The sequence below is a fragment of the Cheilinus undulatus genome, linkage group 17 (assembly GCF_018320785.1).
Source record: "Cheilinus undulatus linkage group 17, ASM1832078v1, whole genome shotgun sequence".
Classification (NCBI taxonomy): domain Eukaryota; kingdom Metazoa; phylum Chordata; class Actinopteri; order Labriformes; family Labridae; genus Cheilinus; species Cheilinus undulatus.
In genome coordinates, this window is record NC_054881.1 from 37,165,056 (window position 1) to 37,185,794 (window position 20,739).

The 20,739-nt window shown below is 40.2% G+C and overlaps 1 protein-coding gene across 9 annotated transcripts in view; it reads left to right on the forward strand.

The window, feature by feature from the left end:
* Positions 1-20,739, forward strand: part of dab2ipb (DAB2 interacting protein b) — a 224,885-nt gene that overhangs the window by 138,486 nt on the left and 65,660 nt on the right. For all 9 annotated transcript variants that reach the window (XM_041811069.1, XM_041811067.1, XM_041811066.1 and 6 more), the window contains 2 exons: positions 15,311-15,464; positions 19,080-19,178. In XM_041811069.1, coding sequence (XP_041667003.1) covers positions 15,311-15,464; positions 19,080-19,178 — 253 coding nt within the window. The remainder of the gene's footprint in view (positions 1-15,310; positions 15,465-19,079; positions 19,179-20,739) is intronic.

The window sequence follows — 20,739 nt, forward strand, 5'->3', positions numbered from 1 at the left end:
ACGGGCTTCTATGGGCTAGTGATCCATTTAAACCCTGGTATGTTGTACCCAGCAGGCACTTATAGCCTTACCTGAACTGCAAAACTTTGTTTCCAGTCATGTAGAGAAGCTCCTCGATAAAGCTCAACATATTACCTTTGCCACAGATATATGGACATCAAGTGTCCGTCCTGTTAGCATGTTGAGCCTCACTGCCTCAGTGGATGGATGAAGATTTCACTCTTAAAAAGCCTGTCTTGCACTCACAGGAGTGAGTTCTCACTTTTAATAACATGCTTTGCATATGGAAAATAGAGATAAAGAACGTGCATGTTGTGCTTCGTGACAGTGCGTGAAACATGGCAAAAGCAATGATGGACTTCTGTGTGCCAAGTTTCCCCCTGCACATTCTGCAGCTGCCCTGAGTGCCCTGTCTCCATCATTGGAGATGTGGGTGTCACTGGGCTGTTACAGAACTGTTTACAGTGAAATGCCCATTGAACTTGGTTGCTTAGTTTGCGCTGTTTCAAGCAGAATCAGAAGAACTACTTCAGTTGAAGTTTTTTTTCTTTTGTTCATGAGTCTCAAAAATTTAAAAGCATATTTAAGCTCTGAACTATAGCTAGATTTTTTTGCATTTAAGAATCTGTCTTTTTGTTGTTGTTGTTATTTAAAGCATTTTGTTAGGAGTGTCTCAGGGAGCCATCTGCAAACTGGCTGAGTAATAAGGAGAATCAATCTAAATTTATAAGCAATTTCTTTTTTGCACTGTGGAGCTCAGTGTCAGCAGGTTATTTTGCTGCTTTTTTTTTTGCCCTCAGAGATGCAGATGACTTTGGCTGTACTGTTAAAAATACATGTAGCATGTGATGCACATGTAACCTAAAGACATTACTGTCTGACTAATAAGTTTTTCATTAGTTTATGGTTGTATTTGAAAAAAACAATACATCCTTAATTTCTGATAAAAATCAAATGTTTTGTCTGTTTCTAGTAAAAAATAGACTACTAATATTAAAAATATATATTTGTAGTACAGGATGGAATTGTTTTTCTTTTTGTTTTTTTTTTGTAACAGTGGAAAAAATATATTTAAGTATCGGTATCAGTATAGGCCAAAATGAGTTTTAAAATATCGGCATATTGGATATCGGCAAAAATCCAGTATTGTGCATCCCTAGTTTTATTTTTCCCAAACAAAGGAAAACCAATTTTACAAACCAGCTGGTAAGAACTAGGTCTATAAAAGAGATCAACTTGATATACACTCATCGGCCACTTTATTAGGTACACCTGTTCAATTGCTTGTTAACACACATAGCTCATCACCCAATCACATGGCATCAACCTAATGCATTTAGACAGGTAGACAAGATCACAACGCCTTGCTGAAGTTCAAGCCAAGCATCAGAAAGAGGGAAGAAAGGGGGTTTAAGTGACTTTGAACGTGGTATGGTTGTTGGTGGTGCTAACAGTCTGGTCTGAGTATTTCAGAAACTGCTGATCTACTAGGATTATAACACACAACCACCAAGGAGAATGGTCCCAAAAAGGAAAGTAAGGTAAAAGGTCAATCTGAACCGCACAAGATCAAAAATGTTTCGCCATAGAATGGTGGAATGAGCTACGATAACAAGCAGCAGAGACTCAGTGAATTGATCTCATATGTTAAAACCGCTGCATAGGCCAATTCATGTGACATTTTTATAAATCCAGGGCTACACAGGCCGATGCACTCAGACCTTTCATGTTAAGATGGGTTAACCGATCCAGATCGGTTTATCTTTACACCACAATTAATAATGAGTAAAATCAGGCCCAGTGGGGACCTCTGTTGGACATTATTTTGAACATTTAAAAGCCTAGACAATAGACCATCATATTTAAGGCATGGCTTAACTCATGTTATTTTCAAACAATTTCAGTACTGTTGGGGAAAACCTGATCTCTCCTGAGGAATATTCCCAGTGATAAACAAAAGCAAGTTTACAGGATAGTGCTGGTCAAGGCACAGTCAAAAAGCAGAAGTCACATCAGTCCAAAATTCAGCAGTATTAAAGAGTAATGCACATGCATGTAGTGGTCACATAATCCTTAATCTGGGTTTTTAAATCATCCAATCAAATAAATCCCTCCCTCATGATGCCCTGTTTGTTGATGAAAGTCAACCCTTCTCCTCCCATTCCTGGCAGTGCCCTTTGTGTGAGTGAGCATTGAAACCGCTCGGGGGATTCCTCTTTGCGTGTGAATGTGTGTGGGTGACTCCACACTGGGCCACTAGGACATGAAGTCATGAGGCTGAAAAATCCACAAGGCCGTGTGACAAAAACAAACTGTGTATTCTTGTATTCAATCATGCTTTGTTTTCTAACCACACGACACATAAAGTGCATTATTTAAATCAATATACCGATCACTGTGTGGCAGCGAGTTCCCGGAAAGCCATTAGTCATTAGTGTGACATTTGTACTTTGCCCTCTGACCAGAGCTACTGCTTAAGGAGTCGTTCATTAGTGTGACCTTAGACCTCATTATACATTCTCTGTCATTGTGGTGTTGTGGCTGCACGCACTGCTGTAATTACTGTGAATGCAGCTCGGCTCAGTCTTCTCCATGTAACAAAGCCTGTTTGATTGTAGCTGCTACACAACATGCAATAATAACCCTTTGACTTTTGGCTCTTATAACTGACATGGGAACAGAATAATAAAGAAACTCCACAGATCGTCACAGGTGCTTTGCTTGTTGTGCTCCGCAGCTGCCAGTGTCATCATCCTCAGTCCAGAAGCGGTTGCTTGTGTTGCCCGTCCAGCTGTTCTGTTCTCTTTCAACCAACACGTTGACCTCAGAGAACCAAATCCCAGCCAGTTCAGCGCTCCGTATTCCCCTCCTGCAGCGAGTGTCCTAGCAGATGTTGCGCTGAATTACCTCCCAGCCCTTGCAGTGAAGCTACACTCGCTGTAATCAAGCTGTGCCTGTGTGTGTTTGTGTGTATGTGTTTGTTGTGTGTGTTTGCAGACAGTCTGGCTTGGTTGCTGCGTTAGCTCTCCCAACAGTTGTTCTCCCTGCCACCTGATCTCAGTTACCAGCCAACTTTTCCCACACTGTGGAGTATCTGCCAGTGAGTCAGGCATCTCTGCAGACGCCTAAAGGGGAGCTGAGAGGAGCTAATCATTTAGATACTAAAAGCTACAGCTAGCTCCTTCCTTTCCTGTGTGTGTGTGCGCGCTAAGTGGGAAGGGCCGTGTGTCTCATTGTTAACTTTAAAAGCTTCCTTCCTGCCTGTAAATGAAAGGCACTCTTTGTACGCAGCTATTCCATCTATACTTTTTTAGATAATGTGTGCCTCCATCTATAGCGTTAACTGGTTCTTCACAAAAGCGGTCACACCAAAGCTTCAAAGATGCCCCGGGCAGTGTCTCTCTCACCGTCTTCCCCAGTGTAATCTCTCTTTTGTCTTCATTGCATTAGACTGCTACGAGCCTCAAAAGCCGGCGCCATCGACCAGCACAGGTTGATGCAAAGCACTAATGCACTGGATATGCACCAGCTCAGGCTTGACTGTGCCCACTCATACGTTTTACCCATCTGTCTGAATGCACAGATTTCTATTTTCATCGCCGCGTTAGCTACCCCAATCAAGACTCACAGAAGTCACAGTTGGATGAGCTAAAGGGATGCTTTTGATTAGGAATGTCAGTAAATGTGAACATTTTTCCTCTCAGGGTTATTGTCACTAGGAGTAATAGTATAGCTGTCACATTAGTTGCCCACATCCAGCTGCTTCACTCAATCACAACCCGAAACATGCTTTTGTGTCCATCCCCAGAGATCTGTCTTTCTCTGCAGCGTGTCGTACATCGACAGAGAGCAAGTTTTTTTCTCTGCTCTTCCGTTGACTGGATCTTTTTTGAGCCATCCCTGATTGGTGTTTGGGCTCCGAGGCCTGTTGCCACATGTCAGCGGTTCAGCTCGCACATCCAGCGTTCTGCACCAGCAGCATCTGACAGGATCCCCCCTCATCTCTTTCCCTTGCCTCCTCCTGACTACTCCTTTTTCCGTCTCCCACTATCGGCCAGACGTTTGTATTGTTGTCGGTATTCTCCTGCCACCCTTCAACCAACTGTTCACTCCAGTGTAGCTGACAATCGGCAGATGGCTGGTAGATGCAGGAAAACAGGTAAACCCACACAAAGACCATAAAAAAGTGGACATAGCTTACTGTGATGTAGTCCATTAGTTATTATAACTCTGTTCTTAGGCCTTGAGTTTGGCAATTTATGCACTTACCTTTTCTTTTTACTATTAGTCAATCAGACAGTCACTTTGGAAATTTCAGGGCGATATTTCTATTTTAGCTGACTCATCAGTGTTGGAGTGACTTGCTTATTGCTTGATAGCAATCCAGAGCATACCCTGCATATTTTTTGTGTATTGAAAAGGATCAAAAACAGTAGACTCTTTATAAAGATTGATAACTCATTTACTTACAACTGTAAGTTAGAGGGAAAGCGTACAACACAGTTGTGCAAAAGTCAAGTGTGGTGCATGCATTAAAGGTACAGAGCTGTACAATTTCTCCATGTTTCCACTCAGTTTATCACAAGGAAGAAGGTCCATAGTAACAAGCTGAAGGAGGGCAGCTACCATAGTCAAGGCAGACATGCTTTTGTCAGTTTATCAGCTCCCCTGCTGTGTATGGAAAGGTTCTTTGCAGATGATGTCACACAGCACTTTGAGAACCCCCACTGGGGGGCAAGGAGTAGTTTCTACATAAAGTGCTAAAAAAGGCCATGTTTTTAGCAGTTTACGACAATGCCAAGCTTTTAAGGTCCATAAACATTCTTAATTCTTAAGCTACTTTTAAGTCTCAAAAGTAGTGAAATATTCAGGCAAAAAAAAGTGTAAAAAAAAAAATCCAGGTTTAGGCAGGAAGAAAATCAGCTTCCATCTAATGCCTGGATGAGTGGTGCCACACAATGCTTGTATATGGTCAGTTTCCGTAAGCGGTCGTGTTTGGTTTTACCATGGTTTAGCTCATTAAACTGTGATGTTGACTGTGTTTTCTTAGTTGATGCCCGTCTCACTAGCCTGCAGCCTTGTTCACTGCAACAAGAAATCTGTGTCTTTTCAGTAATCCAGATCATTTGGCTCAGCTCAGTAGAGCTGGATGTTTGGCTCCCTCATGTCTCTTCATTTGGTACCAATTTTGCTTTTTCTATGTGAATTAAATAACGATGAAGGAATGGAGGAAAAGAAACTGACACTCAAACAGGAGCTAGCTACTGTAGCTCACATTAAAGGGCCATATCATTGCGCAGGCTCATTCGTGAACCGTGCATCTTGCTCGGTCGCTGACCCCACAAAATTTATTCAGTCAATAATATATCGCTGTTTCATTTGAAAGCATGTTTGTGACAAAGTGATGTATTTATAAGTTAAATGGGTTATGACTACTGAAGACCCTTTTCTCCTTTCATCTGGTTTGACCAGTGCTTCGCAAATGGTCTGAGGTCAATCTTGGTGTGCTGTGGGATTTTGTGCAACCATAGTCTATTACTATAACAGTACAGCAACTTACCATAAGTTACCATCATGTGCTTTAAAGAGGTCGTATCGGGAGGATATGGATATGCTGTGCTTTGAGATTTTGGCTTTATCTTTAGTATGCTTTGGGCAAAAAAGGTTGAAAACCACAATGCTAGAAGCTAGGAGGTCTGCAGGACTGAGTGATTTGTTATCTGGTAAATCTGTTAAACTGGTAAAAATCACTTTTTTTAAAAAAGTGTAGGGATTGTATTCAATATATGTAGAATGCTTCTGATGCTGATTGCAGCGTTGAGATCCGGTTTTATACTGTAAAGTACTAACTTTTCTCTCATTCCTATTGGCTGTCCCCCACTTCTGGACATTCAGATTACGTGACAAACTATACTGGGACAAGGACAGTCGTCCAGTTAAACTGCTATAACTCTAGCTTGAGTCTGTTTAATACATGAAATTTAGACCATCGAGTCATCACAAAAGTGTTTACAGAGGTAGTATTTCAAAGTTGGAAGAATGGGGAAAAACTGACTTCTATTCTCAGCCAGCTGATGAAATCCATGCTAGGAGATAGGAAAAACACAGGTCTAAGTCACTGGCATTGCCCATCCTTTTAAATTCAAGAGGGGTTTCTCCAGTTATTTATACAGTCTTTGTCCAAAACACAGTTCCTCTTATGTTGCCAAATAAAAAGGAGTCTAGAGACATGAATCAGCAGAAAGTTCTGACTCAAATGGTGATAAGGTCAGCTTCCTCTTTGATCAGATACTTTGGCTTTATTCCGACCAAGTACAGCGAAAGACCAACCACATCTGCTTGGATCAAGTGAGTGATCAAGCCCGTGACAGGGTTCCTTTGCAATGTGACAGACACGTAATTGTTTCATCATGGCCTGTGGTCCCCTCCACTGACTCAGAGCCAGACCAGTGGGAATAATGGACACTTTATTGTGTGACAGCTTGATGCAGGAAGAATGGCTTATTTGTCCGCTTGCCTGTCTCTGCAGTGCTTGTGTTTCATAATCAAGCTTGAACAATTACTGTATGATTCATGTTTTGCCGTTAAACTGTGATGTGCTCTGCTTTGATGTTAGAGTTCAGACACAGGAGCTTGTGGAGTGGTTGTTGTTGCTGACTGGTTGGAGCCCAGACTATAAGCTGAGCCAGCTGTGAGGAGAGTTAATGAACTTTGAGGCTCTACGGAGAGATGAATATGATGAAAACTCTATGTGCTGCAACCTCACCCTAAGTACACTCTTACAAATAACTGGTCCTACCACTGTGCTGCTGTTCTCTACAGCTCTCATATCTGCTCATATTTATTTTAACATTAAAAGAGAGCAGAGGCTAATGACTCTTGTAAACACAGCTGTACTCTGGCCTGAATCTTGAATTATGGGATGAATGATGTAATATATGAATGGTTTTAAATTCCTGGAAGATCTTAGTGGAGTTACCTGTATGTATTACCAGACAAGAAGGTCTTGAGTGAATACTTATCTGGAGATATTTTCAGAATTCCTCAGAATCATATTGACTTTTTTCCCATTCTGACTCAGGTATTAGCCATCTGCTTTCTTTCAAGGCAGCCAGAAACAATAAAAGTGAGTGCTCAGTACGACCAATGCTAGCAAAATTAAGAATGTTCAATATTTCAAATTCTAACTAATGTCGCTCATCATTTATAAACTGTAGGCACTTTGTAAGCATACACTCTTGCTGTGTCTCTACTCCCTAAGCCAGGTATTTACTTTAGGTTTTGTTAGGTAAATATTTAGAGACTTAAAATTACTGGATGATCACGGGTTGGCTAGCAGTTGCTCAAAGGCTGTGTTAGTAAATTTACACAGGTAATAAAACAGACTAAAACTGGTTGCTCTGCCTCTTTTTTTAAGCTACTAAAGGAAGATATCGCCATCAGTAGAAATATTTATTATTATTGTGAAGTACTTCTAAAGGTGGAAAAACTACTGGTGCAAGTAAGTGTCACAGTACTGAAGCAGCCATGTTTTACCTTTCCATGGGAAAGCGACCTTGATGAGACTTCCAGGGCTGCCAGTCAAGAAGCATCCCCACAGCATGATGCTGCCATCACCATGCTTCACAGTGGGGATGGTGTGTTTATGGGGATGTGCCGTGTTTGAGTCCGCCAAACATAGCGTCATGTCTGGTGGCCAAAATGCACCATGGTCTCATCAGACCAAAGACATTTCTTCCATTTAAATATGGAGTCTCCCACATGTCTTTTGGTGATGTAATCTGAGTTTTCTTCAACAGTGACTTTGTCATTGCCACTCTCCCATAAAGCTTTGACTGGTGAAGAACCCAGGCAACAGTTGTTGTACACAGTCACTCCCATCTCAGCTGCTGAAGCTTGTAACTCCTCATAGGTGTCTTGGTGACCTCGTTCACTAGTCTCCTTCTTGCACAATCAATTTGTTTCTAGGCAGATTTACACATGTGCCATATTCCTTCCATTTCTTGATAATGGATCTAATTAAACTCTGGGGGATGTTTAGTGCATTGAAAAACTTTTTAGTGTCCATCCCCTGACTTACACTTTTCAATAACCTTTTATCTGAGTTTCTTGCAGTGTCCTTTTGTCTCCATGGTGTAATGGTAGCCAGGAATACTGATTAACAAGCAAATGGAACTTCCAGACACAGGTGTCTTTATATAATCACTTGAGACATGTTCACATCGCTCAGGTGATCCCCATTTCACTAACTGTGAGACTGCTAGCACTAATTGGATGGACCTCTACTGAATTTGGTCAGTCAAATGGACACATTGACATGTGGCAGCAATAGCTGGAAAACGAACCCCCAGCCTTCTTGTTAAGAAGCTCTTCTACAGGTCCACAGTCACCCCGTCTCTACTTGGTTCTGTTTGTGAAGATGTATGATACTGGTAGATTGGTCTAATGTGCTTTCTGGTAATAGTGTTAATAACAAATAATTGCAGTGCCAGTCTCCAAGTGGAGAGCACATTGATTTTTCTAAACGCTGTTCCAGCAGCAAAGCCAAGTGCTGTGTAAACACTGTGCAGGGTGGCGACCACAGTAAACACTGTTAGAAAGAAGACTCAATATCAGACTTCTCAGTGTTAGCATTAACCCAAGGCCTTTCCTGAGAAAAGTATTTGTTGTTCAAAGTTATGTCAGCAGCTTAAGGGTGATTTAGCATGTTGGTTATTACAGTAACAAGAATGGACTCACACCACAGAGGGGGTATTACTTCCCATGTGTAGACTAACACCACTTCACATGCATTGTAACGTGCTGATGTTTTTGTTGTGCATGTATTTGTAGTGAAACAGTACATTCTCCTTAAGAAAGTGTGCAAGATGTAGATTTTCTATGCTCTGTTAGAGTTACAGTACATTAATTCAGCCTATCTTGAGCCATCAGGACAAATATAATCCCTTGTGGTCTGGCCAGCAAAGCAGTGTTTAAGAAGTCTGAGTGCTCTGACGCCTATACCAGCCCAAGGTTTCAAACTATATCAGATCCCAGACAGGCTATCAGATGAACTCTTCTCTCAGGATGTACAGGCAAAGTGGACCGGGTACTGCCCAGACACACTCAGAAGCCATTACTCTGCTCTGAATGTGCTCCTAATTCAGTTTCTATTGAACCTGAGCAGGAACCAGGGCATTGAGATTTCTGCCTGATGCAGAGGCATTAGTCCTTAAACAGTTCATGTTTTCCACCAGCTGTAGATGGCCAAATTGAATATGAAAATGTAGTATTTCATAATCAGTTGAATATTTTGACACACACCGAGTTCACATGTCAGTTTAATTAAGGTAACTTTCAATGGTGATCTCTGCTCATACAGGGAGATTAGGTTTGGGTTTTTTGCACTTTAACCCCCAGGTTACATACATACCAGGAAATATTTCTGGAAATCTTTCAAAGACACATCACTGGGTTGAGATGAAATGCAGTCAAGATAATGATCAGTAAAGGCAAAGAAATAGAAATAGATGTATCGAACACATCTTGTTTTTGTATCTGTTTTATTTCTCCTGCTGTTGACAAATTGCTCAGTGCAATGCTGACTGCTTTATCTTTCCCTGACTGCTTTTGGCCTTGTACCAAAAAGAACAGTACTCAGAGTAAGCTGTTGCATGGCTTACTATAAGGGGGAAATATTTTTTGTTTGTTTACAACACTCAGAGATGACTGTAAATAGACAAGAGGCTGGTGATTGTACCCAGGTCAAGATGCACTTTAAATGTGTGATTTATACATGTCAAATCATTGCCTCTAAAACTCAGTGGCATTAGCAGATCTCAGATGCCCTGATCACAGAATGGTCTGCTCAGAAAAAGTCCTAATATAAAGAAAGCAGGTGAAATATGATGTTTCTGACCCTCCAAATTTGGATTTTTGTCATTTTGTACATCGCCCTGGAATATTATTGCACTTATTAACAGGTTCACTGTTAATACAGGCCTTTTGATTCTCTCTGGCCTTGTTCCTGCCCGATGGGCAAATTCCCTGTGTTAATCTGTGTAGTGCACAGTTTGTACATGGAAAGTTAAGAAAGCTTGAAATTTTAAAATTGGATGCCTGCAAATCATTTTAGGAGCGTTTCCATAGCAATGCAAGAAAAAGCTCAAAAAGGGCTAATAGTAGCAAATGTCAGATCACTGCCTGTCTACAGAGATATGCCTCTTTTAGTCTGCTGTAAGTTTTTCAGTTTGTGAGCGCCCTCTAGGGGAATTACTCTCATCATACATTGAACCATTCTTGCAAAATGGCTATACATTATTATTTTTTCTTGCCGATGGAGGCTTTGCTCAAATGATGCTCCTTTTGCAAGTCAAACTGCTACTTTGACTATTCAGGGAGTTCATTGCCAGAAACCTCCATAGATAGATGAATAAATTAATGACAATGCTTGTTGAAGACAGGGTAATTTATTTCAGCAGGAATCTACTCTGTTGTAGCTTGAGAGTGAATGTGAAGGTGCAACAAAAGCTTTAGGCTAGAAAGGAGGACGTGAAGCTTTGCCAGCAGCAGTGTGGTGTTACTGACACTGATGCAGCATGCAGGACGACATATTTAAACGCATTGCCTTTGTTGAGAGAATGAGCTGTGATTGGTTGTTAGAGCTGTGAGACAAGAAATGAAATCAGCTGGCTTCTTTGAGAAAGTCAGTCATTTGTGCTGAGTAAGCTAATTCTATTGTCACTTTCTTTTACTTTATTTCTTCAAAATACCCCTACCATGCCTAGTAGCCTTCGACCGACACTGGCACTTCTGCCATTGTAATAGTGAAGTGCCCGTGTCAATATCAGACTTAAAGCATTTCATCAACATAATAAAATAATTTGCAATACACTGATTACAAAGATGGAATTTACTGGAGCACTCAAGGGATGAAAATAACCAAACATATCTTGGTTATTTTTATTCCAGGTTGTGATGTCTGTGATTTAGGATTGGCTTGACAATTGACAGTTGACTTGACAGTTGTAGTCCATTTCCTGGACTGTGTGGTGGCACTTGATCCACTGACTCCAGCCTCAGCCCACTCCTTGTTAAGATCCCCTAAGTTCTTGAATCTGCTTTGTCTGGCCGTCCACTCTAGCTGGACTTATCCATGTTGCTTGTGCTCCCTCTCTTGCTGCACTTTTCCCTTCTAGTCAACTTTCCATGAATTTGCTTTGATACAGCCTCAGAGAGCAGCCTGCCTTTTCAGCAGTGACCTTCTGTAGCTTATCCTCTTTGTTGAGGGTGTCAATGATTGTCCTCTGGACAAGAGTCAAGTGGACAGTCTTCCCCATGATTGTGGTTGTGTGTACTGAACCATAGTGATAAAATGAGGGCCCAGGAAACCTTTGCAAATTAGACTTTTCCACAATTTTCTAATATTTTCAGATGGTGGATTTTTGATTGTATGAGCTGTCTGGAGTTGACAGAAACTTGTTGCAAATGTGGGTATTGTGGAAACATAAATAAGAGCTATAAGAGTTTTTATTGCTAAATATCTTCATTTGTCACACTTCATATCAACATTGCAGTATTGTACAGTGTTATTGCACATTGCATGCTTTTCTCATACTGTTCAGGCCTTACATACACTTCTGCAGGAAGCTAAAGGACAAATCAAAACATACAGTCTCTCGAAAACTGCAGTGGAATTAAGAATACTAAACGCTAGCAAAGATCAGTCTTTTTGCTCTCTTCCTTTCCTATCTCCACTGATTTACATTTTTCCTGTCAGAAAGTTAGAATTTTCTTTTGATTTAAACTTAAGAAATATAAATCTGGGTCTTTCAAATTTACCAGAGAATGTCTTCCAAGACATACTCTTAGAGGTGCCCGTATTCTCTTCCCCTGTAATTTTGACAAGGTCCTCTCACACCCTGTTCTTTATAGTGTGACCTTTTCAATTATGTATTTTACTACAGGGCTTTATACACTTCTCTGTATGTGTAGGAACCACTGCAAGTGTCTCAGCTATCACAGGGATGTTACTCAAGTATTTATGTGGCTGGAATGAAGCCCTGAAGAAAAAGACGGCTGTGTTGATTGGTTACCAAGAGAGAAGAATGAAGATGGATAAAAAAGCAGAGAAGTGAAAAAGACAGAGAGATGGATACAAATGAGTGTAAAAGAGAATCTGAAGAATCCCAGACGATAAACCATACCTCGCCACCTCAGGTAAACACAGAATAAGAGGAAAACAAGACAGGAAAGAAATAAAAGGCAGAGAAATGGAGGATTGTCAAGGACGAAGAAGGACGTCTGCTGAGAACAGATTATATTGGGGGGGGGGGATTAAGTAAGCCGTGATTTTTGATACCACTTGTTATTTGCTGCAGTCAACATGAACAGCATGTCAAACGGGGTTACACAGAAGCTAGGAGCACATTTCACACGCCAGACACTCGTCACTGTCATGGTTACAACGTGGCCCACAATGGGCTGTAAATTACACGTTACAGTGCAATTTAATACAGATGACAGACTGCATTATTATTCATAAAGTCATACTTTCACAGTCTCCCACCATTTCTACTGACACTAATGTTCTAATATGTTATGCAGAGAGAAAAAGGGATCATGATAGAGGAAGAGAATATATTTCTCTTGAAAGATACATCCCTCTCATTGTGGTAATTTCTCTCTTTAAATATGTAGAACAATACTTTAGAGGAAACTTCTACTGCAGATGAGTGTTACAGAAAAAGCACTTGTATGTTTTCTTGTAATAATGGATGTATATAATGAAGTTTGTTTAAAGATAAGATATGTGGTGTTTGTGAGAAAAATGATCACACAGGTTGTTTCAGACATGAAGTTCTTGCCTCTTTCTGCCTCTGACAGCACATCCTACTTAAAAAAAAAAAAAAAAAACAGTTTCCCCTCCTCCCAGCTCTTTTGACTCGCTCTCTGTTCTGCCCAGTACCCAGCCAGCCAATCAGAAAGCAGGACTAGCTGCAAACACACTTCCCCTGCAGCTTTGCTTTGGAAAAGCTCCTAAAACTGGACTCTAATATAGAGGTGTTTGCAAGAGTTTTTTTTCCCTCTTTATTACAGAGGATGAAATTTGACTCTGTGTGTGCCGACATGTTTGTGCTTGTGTGTAAGTACGAGAGAGGATCATTATCCACTCCACATTGGACCGTGGATTTAACAACAAAGCCGGCTGACTGTACAAAGGGCTGCACGCGGTTGCTAATCTGTCATTACGGCTGCTGCATTTTTTTTCCTGAAAAGCTCTCCGTCTCACACAAGAGACAGACAGTACACACACAAACACAGCGGGCCCACGCACATACATGGGATTAGTGTGTAAGCCATCCATAGAGGGCACTATTAACAGAACATTCGCAGTCATTACACCAGCATATGACCTCATGTCTCCCATGTCCTGACACTGTTAACACTGTCATGGGCTGATGTTTGTGTATTCACCCATTGCTGCTCACATCATTTGCGAGCAAATCTAGCTTTTTATCCACTTTTCAGTAAGACATAGAAAAAGTTGGCTGCAATGGAACTATGATAAAACAAAGAGATGATAACTAACATCCTGTGTATATATATAAAAATAATTTACCCTCTTGGATGTTTTACCCTTTTTTATTTTATAAAATAATCATGGTTAGTATAATAAAATCAATGGTTGGATGAATATTTTCCCCCTTTAAAGTGACGGACCAAAGTCAGCAGAGGTTCAGCCAGTTAGTGCTAGTAGTCTCACTATTTGTGAAATGGGCATCACCTGAGGGCAGTGAATGTGTCTCAGATGTTTTTAATATAAAGAAACCAGTGACTGGAAGGTCCAGTCACTCATTAATCAGTATTCCTGGCTACCATTACACCATGAAAGGCAAAAGAACACTTCAGGCAACTCAGAGAAAACTCATCAAGAAATAGAAGAAATGGAAGTTATTTGGTGAGATGAGACCAAAATGGAGCTTTTAGGCCATTAGACTAGATGCAAACACTGCACATCAACACAAACACACCATCCCCATTTGGGATGCACAGTGGTGGCAGCATCATGCTGTGGGGATGCTTCTCAGCAGACACACCCTGGAGGGCAGGGTAAAATTAATGCTGTAAAATATAGGGAAGTACTGGAGGACAGTCTTTTTCAGCCTGCAAGAGAACTACAGCTTAGAAGACTTATTTCCCAGGAGGACAATGATCCAAAGCATACATTGAAAGCTATGCTGAAATGGTTTAAAATAACAAGGTAAATGTTCTAAAATGGTCAAGTCAATAGAGAATTTGTGGCTGGACTTGAAAATGGTTGGTCACGCCTGATTTCTGTGCAGAAAAATTTAGTAAAATTTCATCTACTAATCACTGAAGTGAAGGACTGAATAACTGATAACTGATTTTTAAAATCAATAAAAGGGGGTTAATATTTTTCAAAGACACTGTATGTGGCCAAGCACTTCCTGAAATGTTCCATTTCAAGTTCCTGTGATAAGATTTTGTCGGGTTATCAAAGTAATAGTGATGACTCTGTATGAGCTACAAAAACAATCAAGACCATCAGAATAAGGTTTACAATTTTTATCTCACTATTCAAGCGTGTTAAGGACAAAATCAGAAAGCGATAAAAAGTATTGCTTTGTCCACAAGGGGCACCAAAGCCAACACATACCACTCCTCAGCTATAGGTCTCTTTTACTGTCTCTTCTTGAAACAGAGAATAGTGACCGCAAACACTACACACATTCAAAGGCTCTTAACTTTGACTCCCTATCTACTCTAGATGGAAAAATGTCCATGAATAGAGTTTTAGGCCTGTCATTGTGAAAGCATTGAACTTATTTAAGTTACCTCTGAGCTGTTCTCATAGTACAGTAAAGAAGAGTTGACATGGTCACCGGTTTATTTGGTGTTCCGGCTCCCTAGCACAGATGGACAGAATGATGCTGAGCACTGGGAAGCATTATGAAATTAAGGAAACAGTCTGAACTTCATCATTAATGAAGATTAAGGATTCACTGATGCTTCAAGCTGTAAATGAGAGCTCACAAAAGCCTTCATTAGCAAGTGATAGTAGAATCAGATGCATGGACATGTGTTGATATAAAGTGCGAGCTTGTCATGCTGAGGACCCGCTGACTTTGAAGCCAGAAGTGGAGCATCCTCTCTTCGTCATCCGCACGCTTTTTCTTCACACTCAACATGAACGCTCGCTCATACACACTGTGCATATGCTCTCTCTCTCTCCCTCGCTCTCACTCTCACTTCCTCTGCTCAAACTGCAGGGTGACTCAGTACTTTGTTTTTTTTTCTCCACTCTTAGATCTCATCTGATGCCAAGGCTGAAGGAGTCTCGCTCCCATGAGTCATTGCTCAGCCCCAGTAGCGCTGTGGAAGCCCTGGACCTAAGCATGGAGGACGAGGTTATCATCAAGCCTGTTCACAGCAGCATCCTCGGGCAGGACTACTGCTTTGAGGTGAGGCACACACACATATATACTATTTAATAAAATACAAATCCACATGCTGTCTCCACAGTTCGATCTGTCTGCTCGCCCTGCTTCATTAAAACATTGATTCACAGCCTTAACAAGAGCTTTTTCAGACATCAAAGGCTCCTAAAGTTTAAGTTTTGTTCATTTTCTACAGATAAAAGCTACTCTTTGGAGGGTTTTTTTTTTGTTGTTTTTATGATGTTGTATATATATTTCAGAACCCTGCTCTCTCAAGCCAGACTATTTACTGCATTCTTAACTTGACTGAACCCGTTGAAATGAAGCGGTTATTAAGTGGGGTTTTATGACAACAGAGGATGTCAAACTCCACATCAGCATTGTCAATACCTGCATTAAAAACCTTAGTTAGTGTCTAAGAAACAAAGGAAAGGGTTGATGTTTAAACTTCTACCACAGAAGTGTTAGACTGACACTCAGACCAAGTCTCTAGGGTTGTTCAACATAGCAGTGGATCAGCTGTGTAAGTCCCAAAGCTCCAGGATCCAAACTTTACTCTGTACAACATACAGTATTTGTGAGAGTGAAACCTGACTTTTTCAATTTTCTATATTAATCCACAGTCCAGATCTCTGGTTTATTGTGAAATGTTGGAACCAGTAGCCAGAGTTGGACTTTAATGTAAAATGATGGGCATTCAAGCTTTCTCAAACCAACGGAACATGCTGTTTCATCTGTGCAACCAGTGCTTTTCATATAAAATATCTATCCACCATACTTAAAGCTCCTTAAATAAGTGCTATTATGTTAAAGGGTTGATTGACTGCATGGTCAGTCATTGCCTTGTACCCAAAAAGAAACACTGAACTCTGCATCTTTTCTCAGCTCTTCAGTGAAAGTGACTCTTTCAAACATTTAGATGTTTTGTCTCCCACTTGATGCTCTCATCAGCCGTCTCTGCAGCTGCAGTTGGCAGCTGTTTTCCAAGATTTTTTGTTCCCATTTGCAACAAAAAGCCTTTCACTCTTCTACAACTTCTACTCTGGGAAATAGTTGTTATTTTCAGCCCACCTATTCTTCATTATTTTCTCTCTCAATAATTTTCCCCAAAGAAACAGCATAAAATTATGTAAAAATTTTCATAATTTTGTAACAGAAAGAACATTGAATTCTTTCAGGCTGTCACTCTGTATCTATGATGACCAGTTGTAACTTAACATTTTGATATAAACTTATGTCTATTGAGATATATCCTTGGAGAATCAGTCTGATTATAAGACTCCTCTCGTCACTATAATGCTGTGTAGACTTGTCCTTAAAACTCCAGAATTTTCCTTTAATTTTAAGAGTGGGTGCATGTCTGAAGGTAAACAGCTGAATTTTCTCTCCATATTTGCACCTTTTTTTTTCCAGCATCCTAGTTAAATTTCTTTGTGAATTCAAGGTGAAGCAATGTGTGAATGCATCAGGAAATGATCAGGAAGATTCACCAGTGGGCTGGTGAACAACGCTCTTATTGCCCAATTGGTGCACTATTCAGGAATATATTGAAGCTGCTACTTACAGTGCCTATAAATGTATTCACCCTCTTGGGTGTTTTACTCTTTTATTGATTTCATGAATTACTTGTGGCCGATATAATTTGGCCTTTTTTGACAAAAAAAGACAGCTAACTAATTCAACATAGATCTATCCAATTGGTGCTAGTAGACTCACAGCTAATGAAATGGGGATCACCTGAGTGCAGTAAATGTGTCTTAAGTGATGAGAGAGGCCACCGAGACACCTGTGACTACTCTTAAGGATCTTCAAGCTTCAGCAGCTGAGATGGGGGAGACTGCATACAACTACTGTTTCCTGGGATCTTCACCAGTCAAAAATGCATGGGAGAGTGGCACAGAGAAAGCCACTGTTGAAGAAAACCTTGTTGAATCTGGACTAGAGTTCTCCAAAAGGCATGTGGGAGACTGCATAGTCAAGGTGTAGGAAGTTCTTTGGTCCAGTGAGACCAAAATGGTACTTTTTTTGCCATCAGACAAGACGCCAAACAGTGCAATTCACTACAAATACACCATCCCCTCTGTGAAGCACGGTGATGGCAGCATCATGCTGTGGGGGTGCTTTTTGACTGCCAGCCCTGGAAGCCTCACCAAGGTAGAAGGTAAAATGAACGCCCCAAAGTATAGAAAAATCCTTGAGGACAATCTTATTCAGTCTGCAAGAAAACTACAGCTATCACATCAATAAAAGGGTAAAGCATCCTAGAGAGTAAATATTTTTTATAGGCACTATGCTCTTTTCTTTCTACATTTGTTTCTTCTTGCTTCTTTTTAAAAATGTGTTGATGCCATGAATACATCCAACAACACATGAAGAACAAACATTTACAGTGCTTAACAAATTTATTAGACCACCCTAACCCTAACCAAAGTAAGGTTAATGCCACAGCTGCCCTAGATTAACAGCATTGGTAATTACCAAAATTATTTTTTATGTTTCTGCAATGGTTAATACACCAATATGTAGAAGCTCTTTAACCCAAATGATATTTTTAATGCTGAAATATAATTATTATTGTTATGCATGAATTTTACAATTTAATGATTTAGAAAAAAACTGGAAAAATAGTAAAGCACATTAATATTTCTTGATTAATATGTCAAATATAGTTATTTACTTGCATTCCTGAAAAGAAAAAAGAGTTTTAGTGGTTTAATGTTACGCTTGTTTAATTTGTGACTTCTCAGAGAAGCCCAGTGAGCCGGCTCAAATTTGGGTGAATTCAGTTTGAAATTCCTCATTCCTGTTCAAAATGGTAAAATGTGGAGAGCTCACTGAAAATGAAAGAGTCTGCATTAAAGCACTTCATGATGCTGGATTGTCTCTCAGACAAATGTGACAGGTGGTTTAATAAATTTGTTAAGCACTGTACATAAAGGAAAAAATTACTTTGAAAAAGAGTCTTCGCTTTGCCCTCCATCTTGGATATTTGCAAACATTACAGCCACAGTGTCCTTTTTACATCATGTCCTGCTTTTGAAACCATTTCTATCTAACAGAGAAAACTTCTTGATGTGACGAACATGTGAATTACAACTTCAAAAATTTCAGTTGCATCTGGTCCTGCATTATTTTAGAAAATTTCAGGAGAAAACAGCTTGTGATTCCTTTGTGTACAAACAGGTTTGCTGCAGTGTTGCTTTGGAACCCTCAAAGGCAATAAAAATTGATGAAAGATTTTAATCCTGTAATGTCTACAGTAGAGAACTAAAACCTTCTCTAATCTTTATTATCCTGCTCATTACATCACAGATTTTTTAAGTCTCTCTCTGCTCGCTCTTTTTGTGCATTTTTTCATCATCCACTCATCATGCAGCCTGCCAAAATAGTGCTCCATCTCTTCTCTCCATTCACACCATTCAATCACTCCTCAGCACTGCCGAGTCATCTCTCTCTCCTTCTATCCTCTGTTGTGTGTTTGTGTGCGTATATTTTTGATAAGCTTCTTTCCTCTCAGAGACAAAGTGGTATTTATGAGCTAAGTTTAGCAGAAACTGTCTGTCCTACTTATTCTTTCTTATTGTTATGCATAATGTTTGATCAGTTCTCTCTCTCTCTTTTTCTTTGTCACGGCGGTAGGTCACCACCTCCACGGGAAGCAAATGTTTTTCCTGTCGTTCATCAGCCGAGAGAGACAAATGGATGGAGAATCTGCGGAGAGCGGTACAACCCAACAAGGTAAATATGTAAATACACAGCAGGTGGGACGAGACTGTGTGTAGTAATCAGTGCTGATAAGTTCATACACAAGTGTCTCAATTCCAACCCTTGCTGATTAGTGTAAAGACAGTGAGATATACGCTGGTGTTATTGTGTCACAGCTGTATGTACAGCAACGTAATCCGATGAGTTTACACCCACCTGTGCTCTCAAACCTCAGCAACAGAGGGCACAAAGGTTGTAAGCAGGAACACCGGGACTCCCAGAATGCTTTTCTCTGCATCACTGACACCATCTGTAACCTTTCCAACTCAGCTGTGGCAGAGAGTATGTCAAGCAAAGAAAATAGTCTTGATCTCACAGCATATCTGCTCTACCATGTGCCATTATTTGATATAATACTCAGTAATTTCAATTCTGCTGGGAAAAGACACGTTCCCTAAAAGTGTTAGAGTGCATCTTCTCTGCTGTTTTGGTAAGGATGTGTTATCTCAATCTGTGCTCTGGGTTTTTAATTATTCTGTGATTTTGAGATATCAGGAGAGAGGTTTTTTTGGCAAGCAGAGCAGCTGGTAGCAGATACTGAAGTCCTTTGAATCAGATAAGGAAGTCTCTAGGCTTGTTATTAACAATTTAGTCAGATTTCAAACTTGCAATTGCTTATTTGATTAGGGATGCTCAGTATTTATCTATTTACTGTATGTATTAGTTGATTCAGATAACTCCAAGTACCTGCTTCAAATGGTTATTATTATCTAGTCATTTCTGCAGACCCGAGTGTAAGAAAGACAGTAAGCAAGCATGGACGGTATAGCTGCTAAAAGTCTTCACCCCCTTGGACGTTTAACCTTTTCACTGATTTTATGAATCAATCATGGTCAATATAACTTGGCTTTTAACCAAAAACAAATCTACAAAGTAATGTCAGTTAAATAAAAATATGTAATGTGAAACAAGTGTCTGCATGAATACCTTTAAAGTGACTTAACTAATTCAAAAGAATTAGCCAGCCATTTGGTGTCACTACTCTTACAATTAGTGAAACTGGGATCACCTGCGTGCAGTGAATGTGTCTCAAATGATAGTAGCATAAAGACACCTCTGTCTGGAAGGTCCAGTCACTGGTTAATCAGTATTCCTGGCTACCATTACACCAAAAGAACCCTCCAAGCAACCCAGAGAAAAAAGTATAAATCAGGAGATGGAGTTTGCCATAAGGCATACAGGAGACTCCATGGTCAAGTAGAAGAAAATTATTTGGTCTGATGAGACTAAAATGGTTGTTTCTGGCTATCAGACAAGGTGCTATGTATGGCAGACACCAAACACTGCAGATCACGACAAACACACCATCCCCTCTGTAAAGCATGGTGATGGCAGCATCATGTTGTGGGGATGCTTTTCAGCAGCTGGTCCTGTATGGCTTGTAAAGGTAAAGAGTAAAATGAACAGGGAAAAATACAGGAAAATTCTGGAGGACAATCTTATTCAGTCTGCAAGAGAATAACGGCTTAAAAGATTCATTTTCCAGCAAAATAATGACCCGAAGCATACAGCAAAAGCTACACAGAAATGGTTT